General features: G+C 37.1%; 1 protein-coding gene across 4 annotated transcripts in view; it reads left to right on the plus strand.

Annotated features, from left to right (window-relative positions):
- Positions 1-10,695, plus strand: part of LOC107715967 (N-acetyllactosaminide beta-1,3-N-acetylglucosaminyltransferase 2-like) — a 14,908-nt gene extending 4,213 nt beyond the window's left edge. For 3 of the 4 annotated variants that reach the window (XM_016522245.1, XM_016522242.1, XM_016522244.1), the window contains exons 2-3: positions 7,216-7,346; positions 9,399-10,695. In XM_016522245.1, the coding sequence (XP_016377731.1) occupies positions 9,417-10,610 (1,194 nt within the window). In that variant the 5' untranslated portion in view covers positions 7,216-7,346; positions 9,399-9,416 and the 3' untranslated portion in view covers positions 10,611-10,695. Of the gene's footprint in view, positions 1-6,382; positions 6,548-7,215; positions 7,347-9,398 lie in introns of those variants that run through there. The other variant, XM_016522243.1, reaches the window with a different exon arrangement.
- Positions 10,696-19,403: the final 8,708 nt, after the last annotated feature.

Raw genomic sequence — 19,403 nt, forward strand, 5'->3', positions numbered from 1 at the left:
GTTTTTTAAGGTATCTAATATTTTGATATTTAATCTAAATATTCTTAAAAATTAAAAGTTTGTTGTCATTTGGAAGTGTGTAGGCCTTCTTGCATTATTATGCTGTTACATTATGATTATATATTAAGTGGCATAATATGGTCTTTAAAATGACAATAATATTGCTTATCGCAATTATTTCTGGGGCAATATATCGCACAACAAAAAGTTGTTATCGTGACAGGCCTAACCCTGGCAGGCGTTTTCAAAAATGTTCGGTTTCAGTAACCTGGTGCTGCGTTTGCGTGTGGACGAATGGCCAAACCGTGTAGAAAAAGCGTTTCAAAAGGCAATTCAATCTGCGATAATGAACGCGATATTGCCTAATTGTCAGTGAACTACGGCTCTGTGTAGTAAATGCTGCTCCATCTGAAAGCAGGTGATGGAGATTTACTACTAATCACGGAACCGGCTTTACTGACGAGATGCGCATGACAATCGCATGCGATTAATTGCACAGCCCTAACTTGCAGGAATGTTTCTTAAGACCTGTTTGATTCTGAATGCCCTTTCTCAGAGAAGGACAAACAAATCCTAGAAAGAAGAAAGTCATCCTTATGGATTAGCATGAGTAACCGAGTACTCTGAAGCAGAGATGGGCACTTGAGTTAGAGAGAGAGAAAGGTTTGGAACATGGCGGGAGCCACCCTTCTAACATTTGGTTATAGTGTGCCAGAATCAGGAACTTCATGAAGATCAGCTAGATGCAGTGAATGTGGAAAAGATACCGGAATGACAGCATCAAAGCTTAGAATGCATCACATCTTATAACGCATCCACAAAGGTTAATAACATTAACTCACATATGCTGCAGTGTGTCCTGTTAAAACATGAATGAAAAATCTAGCCTTAAACCAAGCACAACGCTTTATCAGTCTTTTCGTAATATACGCAGATACGGCTTTTCTCTCTCTTAATGTATGAGTGTGTGTGTGTGTGTGTGTGTGTGTTCAGGTTTGACTAATAATACAAAAACTGACACTTCAAATAAACATTTTGATAATCTCAAAACATTTATTCAGATGCAACACCGAATAAAAGTAATTATGTCTACTTACAATTTAATGTTTTAATTGGTGTGATTAATTATGGAAAAAATAAGGCATATGGGTTTATGATATAAACTATACATGATATTTCACACGAGCAAGAGTGCTGTTTTGTCCCCGAATATCTGCTTGATTGCAAATGTGATATTTGTTTTATACAATAGTTCAATAAGGTTAATATTATGTGAAATTTGAAACGCAATATTATATTGTTTGTTTTGCTCAATTTTGCTAATGAAAATAGTTCAAACAAAGCCACAGCAGAACTTTTGTGCGTCTCTTAGAAACACAATAGTGTTTCGTTCCTGAATGAATCTGCCTTACATTTTTCTCGAGTCAATGATTCAGTGAGCAATTCATAAAGACAGTCACTTGCTTCGTTTCCGTATTAATCATCCATTTGAAGGAGTCTGTTGAATGAATGATTGAATGACTCACTCAGACTTCCCACTGGAGGTTTTATTTTCATATTTTGAGTGTCAATTAATTTTTTTAAAAATCATTTCATATTTAAATATTAATTTTTTTTATATTAATGCCCAGCTATTATCGTTATTTATGCAATGTTGAACCAAAATATTTCTTTCTAAAGCTACTTTTTGTAATGTCTTTTTAATGCTTAGGGATGGGCGATATCTTATCGATTGCGATATACCGGTAAAAATTCTCCACACAATAAGAATTCGTCTTCCCGCGATAATAACGATAAAGTCTAGTTGTTGACAGATTTCTGTGTACGACTGTGTGGAGTGACGTGAAGGAAGGCGGACGTGAAATTGAGCAGCTCCTTCTACAATCTGGAACAGGTTTGGATAGGGCTGTACAGTGCGACAAAAATCGGTCTGAGCCTTGAGTAAATGTACTACAGTCATAAGCAGTGTTGCCAAGTCCGCGGTTTTCCCGCGGAATTGGGCTACTTAACACTGTTGCCGTGGGTTGTTGTTCATGTCCGCGGCTTGAAGCGACCCCAATAACGTGATATTTAGTCCCTGGGTTGTGAATTTTACTTGAAGATCCCCACCGAAAAACGTGTATTTTACCCCCGGAATGCGATTTTTACAGGGGAACCCTCCTCAAAACGCCATTGGACTAGTTTTATTGCAAAAACCTGGCAACCCTGCTTATAGGCGCCACCTGCTGTCAGAGAGTGCGTCTCATTCAGACCTGCTGTTTTTGTTTCGTGCAGATAGGTTGGTGACCACTGCTCTAAAGAAACAGGATTCCCTAAATTATCGTCATTGATATCGTTATCGCAATAAATATCAGAAACTTTCGTGATATATTTTTAAGCCCATATCGCCCATCCCTATTAATGCTTTACTCCTCTAACAATGTTTTTAAATGATCTTTTGGGGGTTAATTCTCAGCTAAACTTAATGTGTGATTTAGATCTAGAATAAGATTAATTATCAGTGGCTACATCATGGTGTTTCAGATGATTTTGAATATGTATCAAATTAATAATTTTACAAGTATTTATGTATTTCTGTATCTTGGATTGACTGAATACAGGAAAGAGGAAGTTGAGCTAGAACCCTAGAAATATCCCTGTAACATATTTTGACTTTAAAATACAACCTTGTAAATAGGATTTAAAGATGAGAATTTATTTGTAACAATTAACTTCATCGCTGGTAACCATTTCAAGTGGTTTTAACTGTGGAGTCAGAACGAGTTTCATTCCTGCCTGGGTTTCACTAGCATGTAGAATGTTAGCATGATTGCAAAGAGATTGCATGCTCTTAGGGAATGTACGGTCTTCAAGTCTGTGCTTGGGCTTAGTACATCCTCATAAGTCTTTTAGGTTGTGGCAGTGCGTTTGGATTGGAAAAATTGAAGTATATTTTCTTGCATCAATGATTTTTGTATACTAAAAAATTTTAGCACTCCAAAACATTTTAGAAGTAATGAAGGACGACATGTTTTCTCTTCTTGTGCTTCTTAAGTCATTGTGCATGATGAGCAGGAGTAGGAAGACCAGGTAGTGCTTAGTGTGTGTCAGTGGGGTTTTTGACTAGCTAGGGTAAATCCCTCTACAGTTCTATACAGTTCCATGATGACTCAAGGAATGCCCGTTAATGTAAGCTTGTGCCCCCAAGGTGTTAGTCTTGTTTTACCCGTTTAAACGCAAGCATTTTCAAAGAAACCTGCAGGACATGTTAAAGGTATAGAGGCTTGTTTTTTGAGCAAAAACCTGCAGACAACAGCAAGCAGGCAGTCAGTTTCTTAAGGGGGGTGGGGGCCTTCCTGGCATGCAGCGGCGTTCCTCGGAAGTGTCCTTTGAGATCCTTTAATGTGACTCTTTCATGTAATTTTGTTTTAGTCACTTGTGTTCCATTTAGCCGCCACATGGGAAAAAATTCCAGACAATTAGTTTCAGTGATGGCGAATTCATCCTCTTCCAGGAAATCTACTTAGTGCCTTAAGAGACTTGAGATATATACTGTTAAAGGGGAGGTTATGGGCTGGTAATGGCCTTGTTTTTGTTTCACGTTACCAAGCCGTGTATGTGAAAGATTAGCTTAAATAATTTTTGTCCACATTTCTTCCTTCACAAATAACACTACCATTCAAAAGTTAAAAGCATTAAATTCATCAAAAGTGTCTAAAATGTTCTATTCATCAAAAAACTTTTCACGGTTTCCACAAAAATACTATGTAACACAACTGTTTTCAACATTGAGAGCACCAAATCTGCATATTAGATTGGCTTCTGAAGTATCATGTGACATTGAAGACTGGAGTAGAGGATTCTGAAAATTCAGCTTTGCCTTCACAGGAATAAATTGCATTTAAAAATATATTAAAATAGAGAACAGTTATTTGAAATAGCAAAAATATTTCACAATATTACTGTATTTTTGATCACATAAATGCAGTCATTAGCAACATAATAGTCGTCTTTCAGAAACATAAAAAAAAATCTTACCAACCCCAAACTTTTGAATGGTATTGTCTTGAGACATTGGCACATTATTTGTGTGTTTAGTAATGCTTAGTTATTTGGACCCGTTTTTTAATGTCATTGTTTTCTGTTGATCTTTTTGAGTCAATGTGTTGGTGATCTTTTGAGGGTGTTTGACCTATACAGAGGTGAGTTTACGACCTTCTTTTGAGAGATGCTCTCTTAAAAATGATTTAATCCACATGCATGTCTGAGTTTACCATCACCGTGCACCTGAGCCCAGGTAGTTCATCACAGAATGGCCGGCTTGCTCTTTGTTTAACCCCAAACATTATTATTCATATGTGACATTAAAGTCTCACAACAGCAATGGGCTGGAAGTCGCACAGAGATTATTACCAGTGAGTGGGTGAATAGACAGTGCTTTCAATCTCAACTGGAGCTAAATATAGTTTGTTCTCATTCATCCATGCATGCACACACGTTAAATAATGGATTTGTCTCATGATTTCTTGCTCGTATGTAATTATTTGTCAACTAGGACAGTGGTTCTCATCTGGTTGGTCACTGGTCTATTCCTTAAGGGTTGTGGGCAGTGCATAATTAGCTGCATTTTGTATTTAGCATAGTTTGGTTGGCAAAATAAATAGACATTTTAGGTTTTAAAAGGGTTGATAAGCACAACATTAACGGATGTGCATCCAATCAAACTCTGAAATGTTTCTACAAGTTCATCTGAAACGTGACAAATCGGTCAGATGCCAACATGGACAGGTTGCGTGACCCCCGTTCATCCTTTAAAAAGCCATTAACCAAACTATGCAAGGTTAAAGAAAATATGACAGACTACATAGATACGGGTTCTCCTGCATTGAGGGTAAACATGGTTCAAGTAAACCATATTTAACAGGAAACTATTGAAAACTTGAGACATTTACAAAACAAAATTGTTAATTTTCCTGTTCAGCATACGTCATGTTTACAGATTTCCATATTGTTGGACTTATGATTGTAAGGACTTTCTGTTTACTTTTGTGAAGTGCACATCTTTTGTGTGTATTGGGTCATTAATTGTTGAACCATATATCATAGTAGGGTTACTTTTGCCAGTTAGCTAAGAGTTTTAATGTGTTTTAATGCCAGTTTTTCATAATAAGTGAATTAAATACTTAAATTTTGATTTTCTCTTTATATTTAGAACTTGCCAAGGCAAGAAAAATAAGTTTGAGTATATGTAATATAACAAGTATAATCAATTATATTAATAGCACTATACAAATAAATGTGAAGTGAATCGAATTGAACTGAATTGAAGTTTGGCATCAGTACAGAAATGGCTTCATATCTTGTAAAAATTGAGTAAAGACAGGAAAGCTAATGTAATACGCTTAGTTCCATCTCTGAAATTGAGAAAACCTAACCATACATGCACACCTGTAACCGCACGTCAGTTGAATTCTGTATTAATGCAGTAAGTCGCGATGTTGCTTGGCAACTATAGTCAATTCAGCTCTGCTTTGCATTGTGCCAAAAGGCAGAACAACGGATTCTTACTTGTTTTGACTCGTTCTGGACAAGTTCTCAACAACGCTCTTTAATTTCTCATTACATTTACATTCACCTTTTCTCACATGTAAAAAATCTAAATCCGTCCTGCCTGCTGAGAGCTGTGCAAAAATACAAATAACTCTATACCAGGGCTCTCCAAACTCGGTCCTGGAGGTCCGTTGTCCTGCAGAGTTTAGCTCCAACTTGCCTCAACACGCCTGAATCAGCTAATCAAGGTCTTCCTAGGCATACTAGAAACTTCCAGGCAGGTGTGTTTAATTGGAGCTAAACTCTGCTGGACACTGGCCCTCCAGGACCGAGTTTGGAGACCCCTGCTCCATACACACAAATGTAAATGTATCTACAGCAGCAGCACAAAATATATACCACCCCATGGTGTATAATCCTATTTTTTGGCATTGCCTAGTTGCTATGGTTTCTGCTTTGGATTTTGGGCACGGTTGCTTAAGTTCCTTTCCTAACCAACAAGTTGGTTGGTTTTACAAAACAGGAAAATTCTTTCACAACCGTAGATGAGCTGGATTGTAAAAGTGAACCGAGTTAAACCGTTTGTAAAGGGCTAGTGAAAGGATCAGTGTGAGTCTTTATTCTGTTGATGTGAGGTGGAGAGTGTTTCAGTTCATTGTTTACACAGCAAATGTAGTGTTAATTATTAATAAGAGACTTCACCTCCTGGGGACTCTTCAGCTACTTTGTGCACTTACGGTCAGAGAGAATAGGAGCAAATGCACTAAATGTCTGGATTGTAGTTCTTGCACAAGCCATCAGTGCCCTCAAAAGTACTTTATGACCTGGACATGGCTTTCATTGTTGTGGCGATGCCTTTAACAAAAATGAGTCTTCCATCCATTAAGATCAGTAGGGCTACTTATTGCCTCATTTCCGTAGTAGACGGGTTTGTCGTAGACTCATTATATTCCATGACAACAGTGTTTGCTTTATCTTCCCTCCTCCTCTTCACCCCCTGCTCCCCACGGAAGAATGAGTGAGTGAGATTTCCCTGAAATGTTTTTAACGCTTAGAAAAGCTAAGTAATGTTTGTTGCTTATTTGTAGTTTTAGAATTATTTTTTTTCTTTTAGATTTTTTTTCCCCAGTAAAATATTCAGATTTTAGGTTAATTTTATAGCTAAAAATGTATATATATAGTAAATACACACACACACAAACACACACAAATGTTCTTACGACTATATATACGTCATGTTCTTATGGGGGAAAAAAAAATCAGGCCTGATATATTAAATGTGTTCTTTTAGTTGTTTCCATTTCAATTTGTCAGTTTCAAACAGTGATTTGCATTGTGGCATTGTGGATTTGAAGACATTTGAGTGGAGTCACAGTGGAAGAGGGTGTGAAGGGAAGAGTGTTCTTTGCTAATAATCTCAGAATTTGTTTAGCTTTAGAGCTTGATGTACCTTTGTGAAAAGTACTACATACACCAGATTTTCAGTCACTCAATGATAAGTGATATTTTTCACCTAGTGATTTCAAGCAAGGTCAACAAATAATTGAGTTCAAACCACCTGGACTAATCCTCAAGTGTGAACAGACTGTTTACTTTTACTGTTTCAGGCACTGATGTTCCCTAAAATCTTCCATGTATCCATTAGTGCAGCAGCAGGAAAATATGTTTGTTTTTCTTTCTCCCCAGATCTGGATTTCCTCTCCACATCATCCCTGTTTCTGTGATTCGCTCTGTTAGTGTGTCAGGATGGGCTAAAAACATTTGCTAGCACCTGCGCACCATACATCTGGGCCCTCCACAGTCTCGCCTGTGCACAGGTAAACAGGCACACATGGCCCTAAGTAATTCATTCATAATTCAATAGTATTTTAGCTGAGAAAAAACAATTCTGATTGTATTAGTTGTTGTTTTGTTGACTGATAACTGATTCAGATTTTATCATGTTTTTTTCTTGTCCACTGCCCCTTTTTTTTTTTGAGAGAGAGAGAAGAGAGCAAGGTGACTGGCAGATATAATTCCGATCATTATATAACAGAAAAATGATCCCGCACACCACAGCTTGCTAAAATTGCCTTCCCCTCTGTAGAAATCGTGTCGGGCCAGGGTTTGCATCGGGCCCCCTCTCTGATCAGGGCCCTTGGAATCGTTACGACCCCCCTGGGTGTGGTTGACCCTTGTACTAGTTTTGATCATTATATAAAAAAATGCAGTTTAATGATCATAAATGACATGTATGCTAAATTATTGACATCAAACATTTATTGTATACAATATTTAGTCATAATTCACTAAAATAAGAAAAGTGTTTTAGTTTATAGTTTGGACATTATGCATTTTTCAAGTCAAAACATAAAGATAATGCTGTTTCTTGTTGGAAATCAATGACTGGCTCATATGTAGTCTTTAAATCACCACTGATCCCAGAGGCCAGCTGGCTCATGAGGCCACTCTAAATTTAGTCCTTTATGTCGTACCTGTAACGCTAGACTACCTCTAAACTCACATCCAGCTCTGTTCCATAGGAGATACTAGGCCTTATACTGGTGTCCCTTAGAGAGTTACAGCGAAGGGTGTGGGTTATACAAAGAATAAGACAGGAGTGAGTGGAAAGTGGGCTAGGGTAGAGCAGAAAGAATGGAAAAGTAAGCTGAACTGAAGAATGTGGAGTTGAATAAATGAGAGAAACCATGTGCAACAGAGCAGAGGGGTTGCTGGGAGACAAAAGCAATGAAGCAAAAGAAAGAGGTGAGAGTCGGTGAAAGAGAAGCAACAGGTGGATGAGAGTGACATTTTTAGATTAAATAAAGGAAGTAATATTAGGCTTCAATAAATGTGAATTGTCCGAAGTGAAACATTTCTCATATTATTGGAATTTTGAATGTCAAGAGACAAAATTATTACAAGTCGTCCCTAAAAAAAGTGTTCTTTATGAAATTGCGGGTTAACTCTCATATAGAGTTAAACATAAAGAGGTTCCCTTAGTTTAGTTTTAGCTTGCCGGTCTAAAATTAAAACAGCCATGCTTGAAATTTGGTCCTTCAAGTAACTGATGTCCTTGTGTCCACTGATCATTTGTCTTCTCAACTTACAATGACTTTAGTCATCTATGGTTGACATTTACGCTTATTATTATTATTATTATTATTATTATTATTAGCATGCAGTACTCAAACACTTTAGTTGCCATCATTTGCACAAACAGTCTTTGAAGCATTACATGTTTTACCATCAAACAGGATTTGCTTTGTGGTTATCTGTGTCGCGTAAATTTTTTGTGGCATGTGGTTAAGAACCTTTTTGACCCTTTTTTTTCCAAACCAGTAAAAAAATTCTCATTTCTTTTTTAACTTTTTTGAAAGCAGTCTCTTATTCTCACCAAGGCTGCATTTATTTGATCAAATATTGTGAAATATTAAAACAGACAGCAATTGTTTTAAATGGTAATAATATTATAAAAAATGTAAATGTTTCGTGTTGTGGCAAAACTTTTAAGCAGCCATTATCCAGTTTTCAGTGTCACATGATCCTTCAGAAATCATTCTAATATGCTGATTTGGTGCTAATTTCTTATTATCAATGCTGAAAACATTTGTGCTGCTAAATATTTTTGTGGAAACGGTGATACATTTGCTTAGGATTCTTGGATGAATAGAAATTTCAAAAGAACAGCATTTATTTAAATGGAAATCTTTTAGTAACGTTTATAAATGTCTTTGTCACTTTTGATAAATTATTATCAGCTCTATCACTTTGGCTCATAAATGTTTAGTTTTAGGAGCCAGTGGCTGCCTAGTCACCTTTTAGTCTGTAGTCCTGAGAGTAGTCCCTAACGTCCTTACCTATGTTATTTTTTTATCTCTGCTGTTTAGGTGGTGACTCTCGACACAATGCAGGGACCTCGGAGGAAGATGAAGGTCATGGTGATGATGACGATGGTGTTCATCTTCATAGTGGTGGAGGTCTCTCGCAATGCCGGGAAGGGCGACAGCAACAGAAATAAGCAGCTGGTTCCCACGAAACGTTTCTGGGCAAAAGATCTTCCCAGTGACACCTACTGGAATCGCCTGCAGCAACAGCTGAACTACATCAACAACCGCAACCTAGGAAAGCTCAACTTCACAATTGATAAGCTTCCAGACTGGCTAAATGACACAGTCAGCCTGGACTCCTGTGAGCCAGACTTCAGGGTAACCACCCAAGTCAAGGATTACAACTCGCTACCGGATCGCTTCAAGGACTTCCTGCTGTATATGCGCTGCAGGTCCTATCCCATCGTGGTGGACCAGCCAAACATGTGCAAAGACCCACCGTTCCTCCTCCTAGGTATTAAATCTTTAGTCCCACACTTTGATCGACGTCAGGCCATCCGCGAGTCGTGGGGCAAAGCTGGTCGCCTTGCAAACAAGACGGTCGTTACGGTGTTTCTTCTTGGAAACGCAGCCATGGAGGACCACTTCCCTGATCTCTCAAAGATGCTCCACCATGAGAGCTCTATCCATGGAGATATTCTTCAATGGGACTATAGGGACACCTTCTTCAACCTCACCATCAAGGAAGTGCTTTTCCTGGAATGGCTGAGAACCCGCTGTCCTGGAGTCAGTTACATTTTCAAGGGCGATGACGATGTTTTTGTTAACACCATCCGCATTATAGACTTCCTAAGCAACCTTTCTCATGCCAAAGCCAAGGAACTGTTTGTAGGAGATGTGATCACCAACGCTGGTCCGCATAGAGACAAAAAGGTCAAGTATTTTATCCCGGAAAGCGTGTTTGTTGGAACGTACCCTGCCTATGCGGGTGGGGGCGGTTATTTGTTCTCGGGACAGCTGATCCAGAAACTTCATAACATCTCAAGGTCGGTGCCCCTCTACCCCATTGATGATGTATACACAGGTATGTGCCTTAAGAAACTGGGCCTTGCCCCTGAGAAGCACAAAGGCTTCAGAACCTTTGATATCGAGGAGAAATATCGCAATAATGCCTGTGCCTATAAAAGCCTGATGCTGGTCCATCCCAGAAGTCCTCAACATATGATTCAAATCTGGGCCTGGCTGAATGACCCAGCCTTGAACTGTCAGTGAACTGCTGATCCAGGGTTTTGGCTGCTTTAAAGGGATAGTTCACCCAAAAACGTTAATTCTGTCATCATTTACTCACCGTCATGACATTCCAAACCTGTATGACTGACTTCCTTTTCTTTCTTTCTTTCTTTCTTTCTTTCTTTCTTTCGTTTGTTTGACCAGAAAAACACTGTGATATTTTTAAATGAAAGTCAGTGGGATCCAGTTTTTTTTTTTTACCCCCATTGACTTTCATTATATGGACATAGGCATTTTTCAGAATGTATTCTTCTGCAGTTTGGAACAACAAGATAGTAAGTACATTTTGGGTGAACTATCCCTTTAATATTTTACCGTTGTTCTAATGTGATCTTTATGTACTTCATTTCATGTCAAAGGTCAGAAGCAATGATGAGCTCTTTAGATGGTGGCTCTGATTTGCTACGCACATAGTATTGCAATTGCTTGACTTTTTGTGTCAAGAGTTTCTGCTGATAATGTTACAAGTATTTATACAGTGCTCTCTGGTTGTGAGATCAGCAGTGCTGAGGATTGTGGGGAATGTAGTTCAGCTGGTCTGGACATGGCACTGACAATACACTGCACGCCTATAGGCATAAATATCTGTTGATCATCTGTTGACGATTCTGTTGCATTATGCTAAAATGAACAGAAATGTTTGAACACATACATTAAGAAATCTTTTTAAAGCATCTATGCAGCCATTACAAGCCTAATCCATACTTGCTGTTTTAGTTCTCTGTAATGTATAGGAACATATTGCCTTCCTGTTTTGCACACAAGCAGCCCATGCGTGTTTAGATTGTGGAGTTGGCTCATTTTAGAGCCCTATTTGTGGGGACAGTGGTTTTGGATAACAACTAAATTAGGGCTGCATGATAAATCGCATGCCATTGTCATGCACAAACTAAATATAGGTTGCCTACCCAAACCTCTACATACTGTACATGATTTTTGACTTCATGCATCACTGTCTCTCTTCCTTCTAGATTATTTTTTCTTTTTCAGGAGTGGACAATCAGTTGCAAGTCGAAATCTTAGCTTTGTATTAACAGATTAGCCAAAACCGGGTCATTGCGTCAAAGAAATGTGTAAAAGGTACAAAATCATTGACTCCTTGGCTGAAAAAACAGACTAAATGCTTGCTTGTTCCCCTCTCAGATCTGATTCTTGGTCAAAATTAAGTTTTGGTCAAAAAAATCAAGCTTGTAAATCAGTTATGTGGTGTAAAGACAGTGATAAAGTTCAAAGCAAATGAAAGGCCATGGGGTTTCATTTTTCATTTTAAATCCAGGGATCCCACAGTTTACCTTCTTGACTAAATTAATGAAACTTTGTAGCCAATTTTCCAGACCCAAATTAAGCATGTCTCTGTCCTCATCATGCTGTCCTTGCTTTTTCTCTCCTATAAAGAGGCCAGGAAACAGGGTCTGAGCTGGATGACTTAACTAAATTTGACAAAACGGCCCTTAACTATGTTACAGTGACCCCTGCTGGTCTGCATATGTGTTTTTTCTTCTCTATTTTTTTTTTCTTTTTTAAATAAACACTGGACCTTTATTCATAATCTGCCTTCAGCTTGATGGAATATTTAAATCATGTCTATGGCCTGCCAGTCAACTAGTAATGCAAATATATTTTTCTGTTTATGTTTTGGCTATGACTGTTTATCATAAACCGTGTCTCCCTATTTAAAAAAAAAAAAAAGACACTTAGGCCTAGTAATTATCACAGGGTGTGCTGACTATATCCGCTCTATAAATATAATCCAATAGTTTTCGCTCTGCCTCATTGGTTGTTTGCTGAAGAGCTAAATCAAGCTTGCGTCATGTAGTGTTTATGTATGTAGTGTCACAATTTGTAGTGTTTAATATTAAGTTAGTAATATTAAGTCCAAAAGCTATGAGGAATGAGGCTGTTTTATATTGACTCTGCTAATAGCAGACAAGCAAACCATTTAACAGCCTGATGTTGCGTTTGGTGAGCGAAACAAAGTGTTTACATGAGTTCATGAACCGTACAAAATGCTTGTATTTATAAACTACAATGTTTTTCATGACAAAGGTGGATTATGCAAGTTTTTATACACTGGTATTTAATGCACTCCCGTGAGTTTCAAACTCTTTAGGCCGTTGATGTTCATCTGTGCATAACATTGCAGAAAATGAACTCCTGTTCTTGCTTTATGTTGTCCACAACTGTGATGTTTATGTATCAGACATTATTTTAAAAAGCAGTTTAGTTTAAAATAATTATTTTTGTCCGTTATAAGATATTCAAATGTATTTGATGCCTTAAAATGTGGCTTTAGTTGTGCATGTATGTATATTTATGTGTATTTATGGTGATGCATGTGTGTATATATAGGCTGGGGATTATGATTATGAAAATCCCGTTCTAAAAATGAAATCAATGCTGTCTTTTTAAATGAATCTTTTTGTATTTTTGAATAATTACTCAGTCATGTGTCTATATGGTATTTCTGAAACCGTAATAGCTTTCAGGTATTTCACTTTTCCCCACAAAAATAATTTTAGAGCAGTCAAATTACTTTTTTTGCCACATTTATATGCCTATTATTTTCTGGCAACGCCTCTTACCAAAAACAGTCCACAACACAAACATTATTACCAAAATGTGCCTGTTAATAATTCTGATTGTTAATCATTGTCTGTCTGTCTTTTGTAGTTGAATATGCACATTTGTTTATTTGTCACATTTACGTCTGCCTCTTTGAATTTAATTCTTATAATAAATGGAATAAACTGATGTTTTGTACCTCTGTCATTCCTGTCTGAGTGCTTGAGTACTATTATTAATTTTCTGTTCAGTTCTGCTATCATATACAATATATTTGAGGAATAAATTTTTTCCTCTGTCCTACTTTTGTGCTGATTGTATGGTGTATGTGTGTAGCTGGATTTTTTTTTTACCAGTAGAGGGCATCTTGGTTCTTTGTGTGTCGTATAGCATCAGTGTGCTTGAGTTCTCCTGCAGTGGGTAATTTTTGTCTGACACATACATTATCAGTAATTTCTTAAAGCTGGATGTCACCCTCTCTTTGATTTACTAAGGTACTTTGTCATGATCAGTTCTGTGAAACTTGTTCCAACATGCAGCATAATTTTTCCTCTAACACTGACATTTAATTATAGCAGTGCTCACAAATCATCTGTGGCTCTGTAAGAGGTCTAGAGCTCAGCATAACACAGAATTTTCATACCTAACTACACATAACATGTTCCCTGTACTGCAAAAAGCATTTAAATCTTATTCACAGTTCTTACTTTTCTCTCAGTACTTGATTTGTGTCATTTACTACCTGCTGAGATAACAATGCAGTACATGCACTTTCTTGTTGGTCGCTTAGAAAGAAAGGTGTCTGCCGAAAAGGAAAAAAAAGTGAGTTTTGGTGTAAATGTAGTCAAGAAATAACATGGGCTTGGACATTTCTTCTAACATGATTTTATGTAAAAATGTATATTTTAAAACTTGTGGAATCCATCTCGGCTTCAGACATTAATGCAAAAGGGAGACAAACAGTAATTAGTTGGGCAAAAACACATTTTATAATTATATACATAATATATAAGTAAATATAATTACTTTAATTAGGGCAACGATGAATCGCATCCAAAATAAGTTTTTGTTTACATAATATATGTGTGTGTACTGTGTATATTTATTATGTATATATAAATGCACACACATGCATGTATATATTTAAGAAAAATATATTGTTTATGTATTAAATATATTTATATATAATATAAATTATATGAATGTAATTATATACATGTAAAAACATGTAAATATTTTCAAAATACATACTGTATGTGTGTGTATTTATAAATACATAGTAAATATACACAGTACACACACACATATTATGTAAACAAAAACTTTTATTTTTGATGCAATTAATTGCGATTAATAGTTGCTCGGCACTAAAATTAATGTATATTTTCAATTCAGCTTTTCAATCAAATTGGTATGTTGATCATTTAGAAATGCTGTACATTACAGTTTAAAAGTTTGGGCTCGGTACAAATTTTTAATTTTTTTTGTTGATGTTTTTGAAAAGTGTTTCAAGTAATATTAACAAGTAATACTGTGTACAAGTAATATTGTGTATACGAAGTAATATTTCTCAAACAAGCAATATTATGAAATGTTATTGCTATTTAAAATACCTGTTTTCAATTTATACATATAGTTTACTTATTCTATATTTATTCCTGTGATGGCAAAACTGAATTTTCAGCAGCCATTACCCCAGTCTTCAGTGTCACATGATCTTTCAGAAATCATTCTAATGTGATTATCAACATATCAATTTGGATGAAAGTATATTGTATTAAATAGTCTTACAATGTGACAAATACATTTTAAAACTAGAATCTTGCTGCATTTTAATGATAAATTCGAAATTAATAATCAAAGAGACATTTGAATGATCATATTTCCCCATTGTCTTTGAAATATCGGTTTGGGAGGCAGGTAGGAATTGCATAGCCTATAGTGGCGGGACGTTTTTAAGCAGAAAATCTCAAAGTGTGAGTTTTGTAAATGAAAAATTGCACTGTCACACCCTTTCCTGACATCTTGTCCCTGAAGACATGGAGCGAGAGGACGGATGAGGAGTTGCTATAGAGACTTCCTCTCTACGTGATGGTGAGGTGATCTTCTGTACGGTTAGAATCATGAAAGGATGAGTGTGAATGTGTGATTGAGAGATTTTGGATGGTTTCAGGGTGTCTCAGAGACCAGATGACAGTCTAATCAATAAGGCATGTGTGTTTGTGTGACACACTGTCATATTTAAACTTTGCTGTACTGTGGTGATCAGGGTAGGGGAGTAACACTATTTACAATCATAGCCTCTGGGAATGAGTGAAACTAGTGTGTGTGTGCAATAGGATACATGCGTTTGTGTAACTGAAAACAATAGCAGATGAAGAATGATCTGAGCATGTAGGGAGTATAACATCATTACCTTTTACTTTCCCTCTCCTCCACACACGCAGAGCAAGCATTTGCGGCCATGTATGGATATGAGAAAGCAGAAATGAGGCATAAAAGAAACCTAGTTGATAGAGAAGCATGTGCTGAATTCTGTTCAGCTTGGCTGTGGTGAATCCAGCTCTGCCAAGTCACTCTTTTATAAGTAGCCAGCATCATGTTTTCCTTTTGCTCCCTGTTTCCAAATTGTCCTATTTTGAAGTATATCTCTGTATGGAGATTCACACTGTAGTGGACTGTAAAAGAAGACCCAGGTCTGTATTTAATCTTCATGGCTTCGTGCTATGATGCTTTGACAGGATTTGATGGAGATTTCAGAACAGAAAAACATTTTTTTTTCTTTGCTTCAGAGTGTTCTCCAGAAGTGCCCCCCACCCCCATTCATTTTTCTTGGCATGCAATGTGACAGCTAATTTCTTTGGCACTCATTGGACACGTTGGAATTTAGGAGCTGTTTTTTCTTTCTTTTCTTTTTTACTCTTTCTTCTGCTCCTGATTGCAATAGATTGCAAATACATAGAAAGTAATGTACATCTACTGTATTCACTGGATCTAGATCAGGTCTTAGGGACCATTTATACAGAACAAGTTTTTGCATTTGAAAGGCAAGAAGCTAGTCAATGGAATGAAAAAAAAGTCTAGAAAAGCATCTTTTTAAATTTGAGCTTCTTTTAACTAGAGCGTTGTGTTTTTAGAAAGCCGTGTCATGCGTGAGATGCTGCGAAAGATGCAAGTGCAACGTTGCAATACATGCATCCGTATACGAGAAAACAATGGAATAGCAGAGCAGTGGAATGTAAAAAACATGCTCTGTGTGAATGGCCCCTTAGTATATAGGCCTACTATATAGCCTACTCTCTCTATAAATATATAGTGACACTTGCAAAGACATCTACTACTAGTACTCATAGAAATACAGGGATGCAAATAAGCTACATATTTCACTTTGGTGCATAACTCGCCTTGCTCTTGTTTGTGCTACGAGAGGTATAATGTTACTTTCTAAGCGATCAGTGAATGGCAACACATGCTAAAATCCCTTGGAATTAAAGGGAAAGTTCACCCAAAAAACATTCAATATTTTGAATAAAGTTGGTAAGCAAAGAGTTGACGGTAGCCATTCACTTACATAGTATTTTCCATACTATGGCAGTCAATGGCTACCGTCAACTGTTTGGTTATCAACATTTTTCAAAATATTTTCTTTTGTATTCAACAGAATAAAGAAGCTCATACAGGTGTGGAACAACCTGAGGGTGAGTAAATGATGACAGAATTTTCATTTTTACACAACTGCTATAAATAGTTTTCTATGTTACATGAATTGGATTGAGGACTCTTGAGTCGCGTCTATCTGATTCTTAGCGTTTAGAAAGAGCATCATGTTTTTAAAGTTCAACTTTTAAAGATGTGTCTTGTGACCTTCTGTTCTTTTAGAATCCTTGGCACTGTGTCACACATTTTTAAAAGTCTTTCTGTGTGAATGGCCCCTAAAATAACATATTAGCAACTGCATAGCAAAAGCATGAGAGTGTGAGCTTTTTATACGTTTGTTACAGAGTGATCAAGACGCTATCACTTATCTGAAGTAACTGCTGCAGAGGGACATGCAGCATTTCAACATTTTTTTTTTAAATTGGATGACCTACGAATTCTGATTTTTGTCGTAAGCCCTCAAGCGCTCAAGGAATGTATGTGTTTGAGAGAATTGGATCTCTGGCAAACAGAGACCACCACAGGGAGATATTACACTCTGATTCTTCATCTTTCTGTGAACACAAATGTTTGCTTTTCTTTCATGATGGAGACTTTTCATTGACTTCTATTGCTTTTATAGTATTTATATAGTATTTGCACACATATATGTTTATGCCCTCTTCTGCTGTGCCACAGATAGTGGTCCTCCTGGGCAGAAGAAAGACATCTGCAGTTAGTAAATGGTCAAACATGTGAAGAAAGATGTAATCATGCACAATACTCATATCTGTATGTGACAGATCAAGTGTTTCAAAATCCTTTGAACGGATCTGATGCTTCTCTGCACTTCTCTGTGTTTAGACAGCAGCTGGAGATCTAAAGGAGCAGATACAGCTAGAGAAGGTGGAAAAGAGGACAATGTGTCAGCCTCAGGACCTGGATAAACATGAGTTTGACAGCTGCATTCGTCCTTATGTATTTCAGGTTAAAATAGAGTTAATGCACAACAAAAACTTGGTGAAATGTCCATCTGAAAGTACCTGACATGATGTTTCTGACATGTATAATGAAGCGTGTGACATTTAATAATGATCTGACGTGTCCAATGTGTTTGTGATCTGATTAAATTTGAGTGATTCAGGTGCCCATATCAAATCAGCTTTACAGATATTATAAATGGATATTTTACGAGTTATACTCTTTATGTCTACCCCTGTCCCTCTTTATTATTTTTTTAATATTAAAATAATACATATATTTCTGTATATTTATAGTGTCTCCAAGAGCATTATTTCCTAGAGATACAGACAGGGTCGTTTCTAGGCATAGGCGAGCTAGGCGGTCGCCTAGGTCGCCACCAGCTGAAGGGGCGCCAATGAGCGCACGTACTGGCACTTTTAGCAGGGTTGTGATAAAGAGTGGCACGGTCACCCTGAAATATGACTGCCGCCCCCACTGGATCCCCCAACATTATTGGGCTAGAGTGCTGTCAATCTGACGATGCCTGTATGCCACTAGATCAGAGTGCTGTCAATTGCTGCCTGATTGTTGCATGCAAAGTTTGCAATTGGCTAGAAACGGCCCTGGATACAGATGTGATTGTCTGTGTGAATGGAGACGGGACACAGAGACTAAAGTGATGACAATAAATGGAAAGAGCAAGAGAGAGGACTTAACATTCATCAAAGTTATTAAATCTTCCAGAGTGACTTTTGTTTGTTCAGAGTAATTAAATAATCAGTCCATGCTTCCTCTGACGCAGCAGTCCAGTGGAAAAAGAAGCTACAGAATAACACTAATTGTTACATAACGGATGTTCACATGAAAGTGACAAAAGCCTGAGTGACAGACTCAGTTTTTTTAGGGGGTCAAATCCAAAGTATTCATTATTTACTGTGTATGATTATGTTGTCTAGAAGATCGAGGATCTATAACAGCTTGTGTAACCTGTATTTGCACACACACTCTCTCTAGATGCAGTAATGGCAGTAGTCACTCTCACGGCAGGAGTCACTCAGTATTTCCATGTTGCCAGACTGGAAACTCAACAGGACTGGAAAGTCTCTGTCCTTAGCATTCCCTTGACGAATTGATTTACAGGGTGTTAATGTTCAGCCAACACTACTTCAAAAAAATACAACCACTTTCATATAGTGAATGGTTTTATAGCTTTATGATTTGTGTAGTCAGTCAGACAAAGACAGGGACTTTGTTAGCAGCTGAGCTTGTTTGAGATGTTGACTCTATAGATGATCCATCTCTCATGGGTTAGCAAGATACAGCAGTAAGTGTTCAGAAAATATGTTTTTATGTATGTATATATTACTATCAATTGATTGATTGATTGATTGATTGAAAATCAATCTGTGCTTTCTGCAAAAATGAATTAAACAAAAGTGTGCATTTTCACAGACCTTAAACATTAGCTGACATGAATTAAGACACTTATGTAAGCTTATACATAGTTTAGTTACTTTAAGAGGAGAGCAATCACACACACACACACACACACACACACACACACACATGTTGGTATATATGATTTACAGGGACTCTTCATAGGTGTAATGGTTT

The sequence above is a fragment of the Sinocyclocheilus rhinocerous genome, unplaced genomic scaffold (assembly GCF_001515625.1).
Source record: "Sinocyclocheilus rhinocerous isolate Xijiao unplaced genomic scaffold, SAMN03320098_v1.1 scaffold749, whole genome shotgun sequence".
Taxonomy (NCBI): domain Eukaryota; kingdom Metazoa; phylum Chordata; class Actinopteri; order Cypriniformes; family Cyprinidae; genus Sinocyclocheilus; species Sinocyclocheilus rhinocerous.